General features: G+C 35.7%; 1 protein-coding gene across 3 annotated transcripts in view; it reads right to left on the reverse strand.

Annotated features, from left to right (window-relative positions):
* Window positions 1-6,863: 6,863 nt before the first annotated feature.
* Window positions 6,864-16,884, reverse strand: part of LOC136026860 (uncharacterized) — a gene marked incomplete at its 5' end in the record, with an annotated part of 35,034 nt that continues 25,013 nt past the window's right edge. The window contains 2 exon segments of one of the 3 annotated variants that reach the window (XM_065703582.1): window positions 6,864-7,193; window positions 14,268-14,336. In XM_065703582.1, coding sequence (XP_065559654.1) covers window positions 6,952-7,193; window positions 14,268-14,336 — 311 coding nt within the window. 3 annotated transcript variants of the gene reach the window in all.

The raw sequence follows: 16,884 nt of genomic DNA on the forward strand, positions 1-16,884 counted from the left end.
TGTATAATTCACAATATCCAATATTATACGTAAACAACAGGGCAAAGCTCATAACCCCGCCAACAGTGTTTGATTAAGCCGTTCTCAAAGACATAGATATTAAATTTTTCGACTATGGTGAATAAAATGGCTTTCTCAAAATTTTGATCCCCTGGGGAAAAATGAGCGTTGGAGGGAGCTTAGCTGCCTTCCAAATTTTTGGTCACATCACAGAACAATAGAACTTTTAATCTTCACTAGAATGAGCCCTTTCACGACATTCTAGGACCACTGGGTCGATACCATTACCCTAAGGAAAAAACAAAAATTCCACATTTTTGCAGAAAGGAGCTTGAAACCTCCACAGTAAGATTCTCGGACACATTGAATCTGATGGTGTCATTAAGATTCTATGACTTTTGGAGGATGCTTCCCCCTTTTTTCAAAAGTAAGATACATTTCTCATGCTCTAAACTATTGATGGGTAAAACTAAGCTTGATGAAACTTATATATTTAAAATAAGCATTACAAATACGATCCTTTTGATGTATCTATTGTTATCAAAATTTACGAACGTTTTTATTAGTAATAAATACACATAACTTACAAATTAACTTACACAGCAAACTTCTACATTCTTATATTTTAATTCACATTTGAGGGGGTTCGCTCTCTCGTCTTTACTCGAATTTTTTTCCAATTCTTTTAGAATGGCCCCTGAACTACAAATGCTGTTTAATTAGAATGAACAGCTCTTTTGAAGTTACTAAAAATACTTTAACCCAAAGATTGAGATATTGAGGAGGGGACAAACCCCTCCTCAGAGATATTGCTTTATTGTTTTTGAATGATATAAAAAGTAAAGGTTTAAAAGCCCCTTTGAATTTCGATTCTTCAAGTCGGGACTATAATCCAAACTCTTTAGTAAAATTTCTGACAACTTTGGGTAATTTAATGGCCAAGGAAAGTGCCAGGATAAATATGGGAGATATTTCGGGGGTTAATATAACCGATAAACCTATACAAAAAGTAATTGGGTCAGTAATGGATCCCCTATTGAAAACGTACTTCTTAAAGAAAAGCAGGAATTTTATCGGCAACCGTAGATGCTGAATTTGAACAGGACAGATTAAAGGACTCCATCAGAACTGGACTGACGTAAAATGTGACCAGGGGAGAGGTAGATTTTTTTTATATAGAATGTAAGGGTTAGTTTAATATTTTAGACAGATATTTTTGTGGAAATAAATATGATGAGAAATTTTTTATATGGCACTGAGTTAGAGGTGCAGTGTCGAGCGAGATGAGGCTGGTGAAGGGGCCGACTGCGGTCGACCGAGGGACCAGGAATATTTGGAAAGGGCTGACATGGTGGAAAGGGGTTCCACACATGAAATATATGCCAACGGGTCGGAGAAGAGTTCCGTACCTGGAGAGTTGAAGGGCTGACATGGTGGAAAGGAGTTCCACACATGGGATATATGCCAACGGGTCGGAAAAGAGTTCCGTACCTGGGGAGTTAAGGACTGACATGGTGGAAAGGAGTTCCACACATGGGATATATGCCAACGGATCGGAGAAGAGTTCCGTGCCTAGGGATTTAAAGGCTGACATGGTGGAAAGGAGTTCCACACATGGGATATATGCCGACAGGTCGGGAAAGAGTTCCGTACCTGGGGAGAAAAGAGTAAATAGCGGTTTTGCGTCTTGGCTGTTAAGTGTTTTTAACGGCCAGTTTCCGAGTAATGGTGTCCTCTATTGTTATCCACTAGGAGGCGTTGGCAAGGACCAAGGAATCCCTAGAACAACTAAATTGGTCTTGCCAAGTGTTCGAGTAGACTCAGCAATAAAATTGGCTCATGATCCCTTACTCATTGGTGGTCACATGTCTCTGGAGAAAACATTAGACCGAGTAAGCCGTATTTTTATGTTTGAAAGAATGAGCACTAAGGTTCGAGAGTATTGTGAAAATTGTAATTTGTGTTTGCGTAGAAACAAAATGCACCAGAATATAAAACCTATGTTAGGAAATAATGAAGAGCCAAAATACCCATTCTGTGTGTTTTCGCTAGACTCTGCTGGTCCCATGGGGGGTGCATTTGGTGGACATACTGAAAAAGGAAATTGTCATATTTTAGTTTGGGTTGACCATTTTTCAAAAGTTTTGTATCCTGAAAGCTGTGCCAAGAATTACAGCAGAAATTGTGTGTAACTTCCTTTGCGAGTCAGTGATAGCATGCTTTGGTCTTTTTGAAGTTTTGATCACTGATTCCCATCAGTCTTTCTGTTCAAATCTAATTTCACAGATGTGTGCAAAATTGAAAATAAAACACCATTTTTCGTCAAGTTATAATCCTCAATCGAATGGGCTATGTGAGAATCGTGTCAAGGTAGCAAAATCTGCATTGAGAGCTTATTGTCAGGATCATCCCAATTCTTGGGATACTTATTTGCCTTTCGTTCAGAATGTACCGAATTCTACTATTTCTTCCACAACTAAATATTCATCACATCACATAGTTTTTGGTAGACAGCCTCTTTCATTTTTAGATATTCAACTGTCACTGCCTTCAATAGATTATTTTGATAGTTATGAGGATTATATGATTAATCTAGTTAGAAATTTGTTCATGGTTTACAGGATTTGTGATGAACAAATTGAAAAACAGTGAAAGTCTCAAAAAGACCAGTATAATAAAAATGCTGTAGAATTACCAGTTTTGAGAGAAGGGGACTTAGTTTACGTCCAAGATAAAGCTCAGAATCCAAGGGAAATCAAGGGTTTAAAGCTTAAATTTCGTGGACCCTTTGTAATTTTAAAAATCCTGAAAGATTCCCTATTCCTGGTACAAGAACTTTCGGGGAAGTTTGTAAGAAGAACAGTAAATGGTCGTCTAATGAAGCCTGTAAAAGATTCAGAAGCTTTCTTACGTTTGAACCCTATGTTTCGGAGGAAAATAGACATGATTAAAAATCCTAATATTGTCACTAAGTCCAAAGTCTAAAGATGAAGAACAAAGTAGCAACAGTTATAACTTACGTCAACGTCCGGTTGAGAAACTTTTGGTAGTTCAAAATTGTCTTGAGCAACCAGTAATAACAAGTCAGTTAATGTCGTAGGAATCAAAAATTGCAGAATTGGAGTTAGAGAATCGTGGGCTTAGGAGAGTCGATTCAAGATCATCTGTATACCAGCTTCCAGTGGATACTCCAGCAGTAACTTCTGAGATAATGGAGGATAGCTCCCGTTTCTAGTGTACAACCAGAGGTTCAAATAGAACATAGTCAAGTTAGTTTAGAGAAAGATAAAAGGGAAATAGAGGGTGAAATAGGTTCGAATGGAGAGTCAAGTAGTTTTAGGAGAAGTAACAGGAAAAGAAGCAATAAGCCTCCAGGCTATTATAGAGTGTATTGTAGAGATAAGTACAGTGGGCCTAATATAGAAATTAATAGGGGATGGATATGGTATTTAGGTAAATGGTGTTGGGAATAGAATAGATAGATAGATTTTGTGCTGATTAACTAGACAGAAGAAACACTCTCTTTGAGATGGGAATATAGAAGGATAAATATGGCAAGTGAAGGCTTTGTAGTAACTTTTCTCAAATGACAAGTTTACTTCCTTTTGATATATAATAAATAATTTTGGAAGAATTAAAGCTTTGAAGAAAAATAAAAGAAGAAAAATCATTGTTTTCTTTAAATTTGAAATTATCATATTTTTTTTAGGTCTTATGTTCAAACATAAGTTATTTTTAAAGATATTCTTTCGATGTTCAAATTTTTTCTATTAGGAGTAGTTATGTGAATTCTATGCGAACTAAGCGTGACAATATAAAGTGAAATGAATAAAGTGTCAATTGGGACAATATTTTCTTGTGTCTTGTTGTTCAGTTTTATTATCAGTATTTTATTTTGTGTTTTTATTAAGTGTACCTTTGTTTGAGGATAGAAAATCATTTTTTTTGTAAAAAAAAAAGATTTTGAAAACCCCGGGGAAAATCTGTAAACTTTGAAAGTAGTGGAAGTAGGTTAGATAATATAATTAAATTCTTAATCATAATTAAGTTCTGTGAAATTCCTACTTCCTAAATGACTACATTAATATTATAAATTCTGAGTATTTGCAGTAACTGACAGATTAAACTAGGTCAGTTCCTGTCACATGCTTCAATGTTTGTCTCCTTGTTTCAGTGTATATAAGCCAACGTTTTAGATTATTTCATTCAGTCCTTATTCTGTGTCTGTCCTCGTCGTATTTACATTTTATGTATTATATGTGTAAATAAACATTTTTGTACTCTACACATAAACTTTATGAAAGTTAGAGACACTTGACATCCTCTGCCGGTCGAACCCCAGATTGTAGGCCAACGCTACCATAAGACTCTCAAGAAGAGAGCAAAGTTTGAGATTTGGAGTTTGTCTTCTGTCAATTTTTTTATGTCTTTTGTGGTATTATGAACTGTAAGGTGTGGTCATTGCCATTTATCTCAGTTTGGGCGTGTTGGGGCCAAGGACCCCAGTTATCGGTTTGATAAATATTTTGTTATTGTTTTCTCACTTCTCCTTTTTTCCTTGATTCCCGTTCCCCATTTCCGTTCCAAGCCATATTTTCCCAATATAATTTTTCCTTATTTGCTTTTTAAACAGTTCATGGTAACGAACTGTAAGTAAGGAGCAACTTTGCTCAATAGTAACCGAAACTCTAAAAACAGAATTTTGATAACAATAGATACATCAAAAGAATTAACTTATTATGCTGATTCCCAATATACAGGATTCAACAAGTTTAGTCTTACCCATAGAAAGTATCGAGCAATAGGAAATTTGATTGATTTTCAAAAAGGGGGGGGGGGAATTTTCCCCCTTGGAATTTTGCATAATGCTTGCCAGAAGACAGGTCACAAATACGTTCTTATTTGTTTTTTCCCCAGGGGATATTGTATCAAACAAGAAGATCGGGAGAACGGCCAATCGTACGGAAATTACAAGTTCTAGGGCACTTTTAAGTGACCAAAAAGATTGGAGGTCAACCAAACCCCCTCCCTTGCCAAATGTTTCCCAGAGCTGTCCCATCGAGATTTAGAGATCGTAGATTTGTTCAGCATAGTTGAAAGTAACACTAACTATGTCTTTAGAGATTACGTTACCCCTTACAGTCCGCGGGGAGAGTTGTGTAAATTATGAAATTCCTCCATTGCCCACGTATAAAATTTGTTATTTTGGCAGTAAGCAGACATTTTTCAGTGGGGGATTTCGTGCTTGGGCTGGGGTTTCATAGGGAGGATTTTCCATAGGGAGAGAAATCTCTGGGGGATGAACTTTCCCAGGGAAATTTTTCACTGGGGGATTTGACAGATTTCCTGTAGGAAGTTATTTTTATTTGCCTTATTTTCTCTTTGGCAACTCAATTTTGTATGTGGAGAGGTCCAGGGAAGATTATCCGGGGGCTATTTTCAACTTGTTCAGATTTCATGGTATAATTCCACGGAAGGGTGATTTCCAGAGTGATCGAGAAGGTGATTCGAAACTAGTCTTTTTCAAATTAAAGTTTGCTAAAGAAAATTATTCAGGCTAAATCGTCCGACGGGAATTTTACGGGGGGGGGGTTGTTTTCTATTAAGGATGGAACTTTCCGGAGGGAATTGGGGTGTGTGCATTTTACTTATGAGGAAACTTCCATGGTGGTGTTTTCGGGTAGGGGGTGTTGTGCATTGAGGGTGAGTCAGATTTACCGGTATTGTTTGAAAAAAGATCAGAAATTAATACAAAAAAAACGATTTCTTTTTAACAGAAAGTAAGGACCAACATGAAAGCTTAAAACGAACAGAAATTATTTTATATATGAAGAGTTTTTTTATGAACGGCCCTAAAAGGCAAGGGCAGTTAAAATGGAATAGGAAGCTTTTGTAAAAGTGATAAAAGCTTTCACGTAAAGAACAAAATATAGAAGAGAGGAACACTCCCTTCATATACAAAAATAATTTTTTTTCGTTTTGAGGTTTAATATTGGTCCCTACTTTCAGCTAAAATGTTTTCTTTTATCCCTAAGACTGGCAATTGCTTTAGAGCAATGAAGTCGATACTTGGTATTATTCTCTGGGTTTATTAACTGCCTCAGTTGAGTTGGGTATTCCTTAAGAAAGAAGGTACCCAGAAATGTGACACTGTAGAGTAAAGAGGTTGGCCTATAGGTATAATTTAGCTGTTTGGTTGCACCAGGGCGTGGGTTCTTCTCCAAAGCGGCTCCATGCCTAACAGTCTGAGGGTAGTTAGTGGCTTGTATGAGATCGAGGCAGTTTCAGCTTGGAGCGATTACAAATGTGAGTGTTTTCCATTACGGTTTTTCTAGGTTGTACAAGTAGCCTCTGTCTCGTTAGGATTAGAGTGTAAGCCTAAGTAATACAATTGGTGCCCTTCATCCAAACCAGTAACACACACACGCACAATATATATATATATATATATATATATATATATATATATATATATATATATATATATATATATATATATATATATATATATATATATATATATATATATATATATATATATATATTAGTTGGGGAAGCAAAATGTTTTGTAGGGGGTGTAATTATTATTTTTTGAATTAAATTGCCAAAAAGCATTAGTTACCAAAAAGACATTTTTCAATGAAAACATCCCTCCCCCAAAAAGGGGGTTTTCAAATTTTATGTATATACATACCACTGATCTGTGTGTTTCACGATATGCTCACCAGGATTGTGCTGGAATGGCAGCAAGAGAAAACTTAAAAAGATGAAGGCGCCAGAAGAGCAGGATATATTTAGAAATGAATGGTGATTACTACTGAATTCACTAGGTGCCTTTTGATCGTTCAGAAAGAACTAAAGTATAAGGTATGCAACATATGTTATTCAAAATAAGATTTATAAAATATTAGAATATCTGTAAGGAGTAGACTGGTCATGTAAAAATTGGGTTTATCCTTGTTTTTGTTTCTTTCGTAGATCTACACTGAGTCCTGGGGCTTGATAGTTTAGAGCAGGACGACCATTGGGGCCAACGTTTGAGAAAGCAACATTAGCTCCATTGTATCCAGAACCTGGTTGGTAGCCTAGAGGCCGATTAAGCCCATTGTTGAAGCCAGGACGATTGAAACCCGGACGGTTGAATCCTGGGCGATTGAAGCCACCGTGGCCAGAGTTGAATCCGCTACCATGCCCTGGAAGTAGGGTGGATTGTTTATGCTGAAATGAGATATGGAATCATCACTAGGTCGGTGTTGTGTATCAAAAAAATAAAAAGAAGAAATGAAATAGTTGAAAAGGGAAACTTAATATAAAATTAAGACATAGACTATTTTAGTATGCGAGGAAGCATCAAAAATATCTGCATCCCTTATTGAAACTACAACTCACATGTTTAAAATCAGAAAAAAAGTGTTGATGTTATGGTTAGTAGTGTCAATAGACTGCATTGTCAATATTTGTCTTTCTGATAAGATATAGCCAATTATGATTTCCTTTTACAAATGAACGATAAAACTTAAACTAACAATATGAGAATACCATCTCCCCCCTAATGTTACCGAAACACAACATAATATTATTAATACTTGATGTCTTTTTACGTAGTCACTAAGTAGAGAGAGAGAGAGAGAGAGAGAGAGAGAGAGGAAGAGAGGAAGAGAGAGAGAGAGATAGGTTTATTTAAACAACATTGTAGCTAACAGCTAATTTGCGTTGCTTCACTATGCTAAATAACAAACTAACACACAAAAAAAAGAAGAAAAATAACTGTGGCGAATAACAGCTTCAAAATCTTCTGTTTTGTTGCACAGCGATCTAGTGTTGCAAACGAGGAAGTTAGGAAGGCCACGACGAGCGTTAAAAGGAACAGGTCTTAGGATGGGAGGCGGCTCATTGGCATAGTCATTAATGGGAGGTTTAGAAGTAGCTCTACTGTGAACAGTGCTGACATCTAAAAAAAGGGACGGTAGCGGCATCTGGTGGCTTCGTCAGAAGATTAAAAGTCACTAAGTTCGAAAAAGTAGATGGCGACACCGTATACAGGGGTGAAAAAAGTCAAATAAAGTATCTTTCCTGTACTTAATTTGCATATTGATGGCACAGAAAACTGTCAGAATAGCCACTGCTTTAACTGGTGACGCCATTGACGAACCAGCACACATATATTGGGCACTATTAAGCTAAACATGGTAGATGGGCTCTGCAGCTGTGCTAGTGCAATAGCGCCATCTACCAAAAAAGTATGCAAAGATCAAAATAACTAACAATTTTTTTTTGCTATCAACGAGGGACTTAAAAATTGGAGCTTTTCTACATAAGTTTGTTGGGATTGCTCACTTGCTCTTCGTAAAATGTTATGCCCTGGTGGCAATTGTGGTTCTTATAGAAGCGATGCTCGCATAGAATACAGTAAGAGCTTATTTGATTGAAAACTAAAAGTTTAGTTCACTTTTCAGAGTCAAAAGAGATCGGAGGGCAACTAGCTCCCTCCTTCCGCACCCCCCACCCCCCAAAAAAAGGCATCAGAAAATATTTAGATAGCCATTTTATTAAAAATAGAGATATTTGTATAAACTTCAGGGAGGGCTCATTTGATTTGAAATGGAAAGTTTTAGTTCACTTTTTAAGAGTCAAAAGAAATCGGAGGGCAACTTTCCCCTAATGCTCCTTTCCCCCAATCTCATCCAATAAAAATTTTGAGATAGATATTCTGTTAAAAATAATTCAAAGGTCAGATAATTAAAGCCCCGGTGTTGACGCACCTCCAGGGACCCGTGGTCAGGCGTTGTAAGTTATGCCCTGGGGGCAAGTATGGTTCTTATAGAAGTGCTGCTCGTATAAACTTTAGAGAGGGCTCATTTGATTGGAAATTTAAAGTTTTAGTTCATTATTTCAGAGTCAAAAGAGATCGGAAGGCAACTAGCCCCCCACCCTTTTTTCCCCAAATACATCCGATAATCTCCCAGGGCCAGGGGACAGGCGTTGTAAGTTATGCCTGGGGAAATATAAGGTGCTTATAGAAGGGAATCTTGTATAATAATAATAATAATAATAACAATAATAATAATAATAATCGTAATAATAATAATAATTATAATAATAATAATAATCTATTTATAACCCACTGCACAAAACAATGTGAGGATAGTGGAGTAAAAAGAGAGAAAACAAAATAAACACTAGAATAGAAAACAACACCAGAAAAGAAAAAAACATATCAATTTTGTACAACAAAATCAACAGAACATACGGATGAGAACTAAGGTACAGCACAATAAGTACAACAAAATCAACAAGGAATAAGGTCAATAGAACAAACGGATGAGCTCATAATATGGGGTAAGCCGTCGATATGCTTGTGCCGATAACATATCATGAAGCTCCTGTAGTTCTGCAGTTATATCGGGAGCTTTGTATATTCGGATTATTTTCCGAATTCGATATGATAGAGGTAGATAAAGCAGGTATTTACAGTATTTATAGTGACATCTACGTTGTTTACATAAGTCGCTCTTTTTCAGTAGAATGAAGCTCCCAGAAAGATAAAGTACAGAGTGATCACAAAAAACTAGATAAAAAGGAAACAGAGCCTTTGGATTATACTTAAACCGGTTTGACTCAATCTTAGAGTATCCAAATCTGACTTTTTTTTTACAAGTTTTAGATATTGCAGTCTGACGGAAGAACAAAATATTTTTACATATTGTTAAACCAGGCCACCGAAAATTTTCCACAGAGGGAATGGATGTATTTTTAATTTGAAGAGGAGTATTCGGCAAGGTACCGTTAGAACAAATATACTCGCATTTTTCAAGATTCAGATTTAGTCCAATATCAAGGAAACCTTTTTAACCCTTTGAACTGTGCGGGACAGGAAGATTTGCATCTACTGATAAGGAGAAATGTCATCTGCGTAATCAATATATGACACGTCAGTAAACCCCGTAAAATACGTCCGAGAGATCTTGGCAGTTATCACAGCCATATACATCTTAAAAATATAAGGTGACAACACTCCGCCTTGACATACACCACCATGGACTGAGGGTTCATTTGATTGAAAATTGAAAGCTGTAGCTCACTTTTCAAGAGTCAAAAGAGATCAAAGGGCAATTAGCTCCTCCATACGCTTTTTCTCCAAACCCATCCGACCAAAATTTTGAGATAGCCATTTTGTTAAAAATAGTTCAAACATCAGATAATAAAAACTTCAAGGTTCACACAAACCCCCCAGAGTCCGTGGCAAGTGTTTTAATTTATGTCCTGGGGGCATATAAGGTTTTTATGTAGGAAGAGGTCTTATAAACTTCAGAAGTGGCTCATTTGATTGGAAATTGAAAGTTCTAATTACCTCTTTAATACCCCACATACCTGCAGGGGGACTGAATTGTCCCATCTCCACTCTGCTCCCTATTAGAGTCAGTGCTCTGGCTCTGCCTAAGTAAATAACCTTTTGCCTTCAATATGTTATTTTATTTTTACTTCGGTCACTTAGTATTGAAGAGACGGTTTCTAGATACTTGAGAGGGAGCTCATTCCAATAAACATAAAAAGCATCAGATAAAAATTATGAGATAACAGTTTTGTTAAAAATACTTCAAAGGTCAGATTACAAAAACTCCGTTGTAAAAAAAACCCAGGGCCCGGGGGTAGACGTTGTAAGTTATGCCCTGGGGGTATATAAGGTTCTAGTGGGAGGGATGCTCGTATAAACTTCAGAAACGGCTCATTTGATTGGAAACTGAAAGCTCCAGTTCACTTTTTCAGAGTCAAAAGAGGTCGAAGGGCAACAACCCCCCCCCCCCTCCACACCCCTTTACCCCAAATACATCTGATAAAAAACTTTGAGATGGGCATTGTGTAAACAATGGCTCAAACATCAGATATTATAACTTTGGAGTCCCACACAACCCCCAAGGATCCGGGGACAAGCGTTGTAAGTTATGCCCTTGGGGCATATGACTCTTATAGAAAGGATGCTCGTATTAACTTTAAAGAGGGCTCATTTGATTGAAGTTCTTGTTCACTTTCAGAGAGTCGAAAGAGATCGAAGGGTAATTAGTACCCCCCCCCCCCCACGCCCATTTTCCCCAAACCTCTCCGATAAAAATTTTGAGATAGCCATTTTGTTAAAAATAGTTCAAAAATCAGATAATAAAACCCTGAGGTTGACACAAACCCCCAGAACCCGGGAGCAAGTATTTAAAGTTATGTCTCGAGGGCATATAAGGTTTTTATAGAAGGAGAGGTCGTATAAGCCTATATACCTGTAGGCTGGGACTGGAATGTCCAAGCTCTTCTCTGCTCCCTATCACAGGCATAGCTCTTGCTCTGCCTAAGTAATTACCATTATGCCTTAAATATGTTACTTTATTTTTTCCCCAGCCACTCAGTATAGAAGAGATAATCCTAGATACTTGAGAGTGAGCTCATTCAATCGGAGATTTAAAGCTCTGGTGCTCTTTCATAGGCTTGGAGTATAGTTGCTTTGATACTAGTTTTGCTGCTTTGATGAACGATTGATGTTGAAAAAAAAGTTTAATTTTGAAATTAGGAATTTTCAAAAACTTGAAACTTTTTGCAATCAAAGATTAATTCAAGTAAAGCTTAAAACGAACAAAAATATTTTTCTATTGAAGTACAAATGAAATAAAAAACGAACAGAAATTAAATAAATGATCAATGCAAACAAACAAACAATAGATACTAATATAAGTCAATAAATAGATTTTAAAATGTGCAAAACTTAAATTGAATATGCAAATCAAGTGTGAAACGAACAAAAATTACTATAAACAAGAGTTTTTGTATTGCTTCCTTCTCTCACCGTAAAAGTCTAAAACCGATTGCATCGCTGGCGCTTTACTGAAAGATATATGTGTCTGGAACAGTCTTGGAAAGTATAAAAATTTCAAATTGAGGATTTGATACATAATGATAGTAATTTTGAAAGATCCGTCAGTTCAAGAGTTTATTTGTCACTGTAATTTTATTTTCATTTTCAGTGCTATAAGAACTGGAAAAGAAAATATTTGTAATTTAATACATTTTCAGCGAAGCGCCAATGACGCAGTAGGCTTTAGGTTTATACAGTTAAGGAAGGGGGTAGTATCCAAACTCTTGTTTGTAGTGAAACTGTATTCGTCTTGAACGTTTTAGAAAGAACTAATAGATTAAACTGAATATTTAATGTATAATGATATTAATTCCTGGAAGCTCATCAGTTCAAAATTCTACTGTAATTTTAATGTTAATTTTCAATATTAAGTACAAAAAAATTGTAATATAATTGGTTTTCATTAAAGCGCCAGTGACGTAGTAGGCTTAATATGTGTACAGTGAGAGAAGGAGGCGATAGCCAAACTCATTGTTTGTAGTAACTTTTGTTCGTTTCAAGCTTGATTTGCATATTCAATTCAAGTTTCACTATTTTTAAGATTCATTTATATTAGTATCTATTGCATGTTGGTTTGCACTGATTGCTTATTTGATTTCTTTCCGTTTTGGGTTTACTTTATACTTCAATAGCAAAATAATTTTTTTCATTTTAAGTTTAATTTGCAATCCAATTTAAGTATTGCTCGCTTTAAGATTTATTCATTGATTTATATTATTACTTGTTGTACATTTTTTGCTATGATTTTTTATTTAATTCCCGTTCGTTTTGGGTTTTATTTATTCTTTCATAGTAATTTCTGGTTGTTTTGAGTTTGAATTTTAACAGATATTTGTACCTGCTGATCGTAAGTTTAAAATGGCCTTTACTTTTCTGTGAAAAAATTCTTCTTCGGAAAATTTTTTTTTAATTAATAAAGAAAAAAAGAAAAATTTCTAGCAAACAGAATTAAAATGTTAGGCCTATCTTGCTTTATTTAGGATCTTATGGGCTAAACCTAGATGGCACTGGAAATTACGTTTTCTTGGGGAGGAACTTGAGCGTCCAATCAAAATATAAATGGGGATCAACTAAAGCAACGTAAAAACAAGAAATTGTAGTAGCCATTGTTAATAATATGATTCTGAATCTCAATACAGAACTTAACATTGAAAATTGTACAGTTTTAGAGAAAACAAAAATTGTATCCTTGAATAATAAGTTTATGGTTTGCGGTGTGATAAAATACCAAAAGTACTTTTAAAAGCAGTAAAACACTAGATATTCAAGACCTATTAAACTATAGGATACCTAAGTGCTTATTAAATGCTTTGGAAGAAACACAGTCACTGCATAAGCAGAAAATTCAGTAGTAATTTGAAGAAATTATTGAGGAAACAGGAACAACTAAATACAATGAAAAAATTAGTTATAAATTTTATAACTGGTGGATTCGTATTTTCATCAGGTGAGAAGGCAATCTCTTAGGTAAAATGGCCTTTGCCGATAAAAGCACTAACTATGGAAAAATAGATTGGACTTCAAAAGCCTTTCTGTCTTGAATTGAAAAGTAGCAGTATCCTCAGAGGACCATAATGTCACTATTCTTAAGCCTTGTTGACCTGGTGATCTTCAGATATTTACTAAAGGTGAGACAAGAAGGGAACGGGTGATTCTGAGGGGTTTAAATTTCAATATCCGGGTGTGTCTAAAAATGAAATTGCGTAGTATTTTGAACGAAGGAAGTGATGAGCCTTTTTATTCGTTGAAAGGCTGGGATTGATTTTTGAAAAATAAGAAGAGATGTAATTTAATTGTTTCGTTTTTATGATTTATTTAGTTGCAGTTATATAGGAGGATTCTATTTATAATTTAGTGTCAGAGATAATATGATTTGTGTGTCTGCATTTTCTGTATACACTTTTTAAATTTATTTTGAAAAAAAATGTCAGTTTACAATCACCATAACCAAAATTCCCTGCATACCAGGCTGGCGTCTGAATATTCCTATCCAGAAGTCTAAGGATTTCAACTAAAAAATAGTTGGGAGGGAGGATTGTTTTCTAAAAAGAGGTTCTTATCAAAATCGAGAGAAGGGGTAATTTTGTTTTGATCATTTTTTACCGCATTAAATACCAAAAACAGTTGTTTTCAAAATGTGTGTAGGGGGGGGGGTCAATGAGATATAGGGTCAATTGCCCCCTCTCATTGAATTGACACTCCGGAAAGTAGCAAGGTATCTTAAAAAATGACCTATCTAACATTTGTCGGTATAAAAAATTCTTTTCAAATTAATGAGTAGGTTACATTTTAAATTTTTAGATGAAAATAGACCTTATGTACTTAATTTTGCTTAACTGTAAAATAAGCCTTAAACTGCGAGAAAACTTACCAGGTCTTTTGGAAGTAGATGTGTGTGTCAAAGTGGTTGAAGTTGTTGTAACTGGTCGTTTAAATAAACCTGAAACAAAGGTGATTTTTTTAGCACAGTTTTTGCCCCTGGAATTATTAGCTGGCTTAGGTGTTTCCAAAGGACTGGCTCTCAAATATGTACTTCTGATTTTTTTAAACTAGGTCTGATAGGTAGGATATTAGGACCAATAGAACTTTTTGAATTCAAATCCTATTTATAAGAAAAATGAACTCATAAAATCGGTAATACCTCGAAACCTGTTTTTTTCGTCGTAATACCAAAATATACGAAGAAGAAAAAACACCAGTAAAGTAAAAATCTATACAGCTGGTACAATGTCAATTTCAAACAGGTTAGAAAAACTATATTGCATGATCTTATTCATATTTTAGAATCCTAGCCTTTAACAACATTGGAAACGAAAGTCTGTTCAAATCCTGTATGTTATGAAAAAACCTGCTGTCGTTTCAGAACAAGTGCTGCCACTTGACGAGGGAGTCTTGGCGTAAAGAAATGATAAAAGGGGGGCGGGGGCTATTTCTATCGATAGGTTAATTCGTCAGGGATATAATACATAAATTCTGACATGGTCAAACAGCTTCTAAGCGTAAAGACCGATGCAACCCCAGATAGGGATTTACATACAGAATTGTATATAGCAACCCCTATATACAATTGTTAAGGTCCTCAACTCTCTTTCCCATCGAGAAAGACTTCTGGGACATCGGATTAAAGTGCCATAAAGGACAATAATTTTATAAGAAGGTATGGTAATGGTTTTACAGATAGGAAAGAGGTGTTGATAGACAATTTCGTACCCGGAAAGAACTTTCAAATAATGAAGTTCCAAATTTCTGCTCCTTACGTAGCATTGACTTGTTTTTCGACCAGAAACTAGAAATTAAATGAGCCCAGAGTATTTTTATTTCATTAGCACCTTGAGACGCTTGTGAGATGGGTACTATGATTTAAGAAGGAAAATCTTTAAACAAAAGACAAGTCCATATTAGCAGATATATCTGCTGTATTAGCTTCCTCAAAGCAATATCAAGTTTATCCCCTTCAAAGTATAACTGTAAAGTATTCTTTGAAGATTTGAAACACAAAAAAAAGTTCTTAAGCCAAAGTTTTTTACACTTTCAGGGGCTCGAAATACGAAGGGGGCTAATCAGGTTTTTCAGAGGGTTTAGACCGGTCACTGATCAGCTAGTGAATGGTAAGTGCAAGCCTTATAAAAAAATGGCTACTACAGAATTTTCATTATTGAGAGTTGAAATAAGAAGCAATTGCATTCTTGGGGCATATTTTTCAATTGTTTTTGGACTTCATATAGACTGTTGTCAGATAAAGTTAATCCCTGTTCATCCCCATCCCCTATGTGGAGGTTAAAATTGTATGCTGCTTGTGTATTAATACCGTTGATCAGTCATTCGAAGGGCTGAAAAACTTTTAGTTAGATCTTTTTGATTAGTTTTTACCCACAAAGTTTGATTTTGCAAGATTCAAGAATAACCGACCATCATATGTTTACTCCACCTACCCTTGAATTAGTCCTCTATCACTTTGATATCCAAAGTGTTTTTCCTCTTTTCTCTTCCCAATCCAACATACCATCATTACTATCCAAATCTTATAGAAAATCAGTCAAAGTGACCGTTCCGATAAGGAACTAATTCACCGATATACTAGACCTTAAGTCTATAAGCTAAGAACTCGGCATACTTAGTTCTTTATGCTACCGCATACTTAGTTCTTTAGTTCCTTAAGAAGTTCTTAACGACCAGAATAAATGGGATCCAGACTATTCACTCAGTATTATACAGGGATTCAATGAGGCTGTTATTATTGGCCCTTAAAGGTTTTTTTATTATTACTATTATTAAAGGTCCTTCCTTTTTTTCTATAGCTAAGTATGACTCTTTTTATGACAAATAGCCCTTGCATACTTTTTGCACGCTGGACCTACGTAAATTCGGGGGGATTTAGTTTGTATTACTAAATTATTTACGAGCGGTATTTTGTTCTCTAACAGCAGGGGTAGCTTACTTGGTTCATTTCAATTTCACCTAGGGATCCTTTGCTTACCCTTTGCTATCAGAAGCGCACACGCCGCAAGAATAATTCTGATATCCACTTTCCTGTCCGTGGAGAAAGTCAGCCATTTTTGCCGAGAGAAGAAGTTAGCAGAACAGATTACCCATTGATATTTAAAAATCTTATTTTCTGTAACTATAGCAATGCGATCAAAAAGGACTCATTTTCATGGCAGTGCCCTAGTTGTATATGTTTAAAAAATAAATTTGAGCTAGTAATAACTAAGTACCAATCTGACAGACATATATTTCATCTAAGCTTTCTAAATTTGGGACAGTATACGACACTGTATATCATAGACTGTGCAATAGCGCTGAAACGACTAGTGCCCTTTTTTGGTACTTGTAAGTGATTGGAGGGCAACTAACCCACCTCCCAAACCCAACCTTTCCTCATACACATCCAAGCGAAATTTTGAGATAACCATTTTGTTCAACGTAGTTGAAAGGTCCAGAAATCATTCTTTGAGGATGACAATCCCCACAGTCCTCAGGGTAAATGT

This window comes from Artemia franciscana, chromosome 5, assembly GCF_032884065.1.
Source record: "Artemia franciscana chromosome 5, ASM3288406v1, whole genome shotgun sequence".
In the NCBI taxonomy this organism is placed as follows: domain Eukaryota; kingdom Metazoa; phylum Arthropoda; class Branchiopoda; order Anostraca; family Artemiidae; genus Artemia; species Artemia franciscana.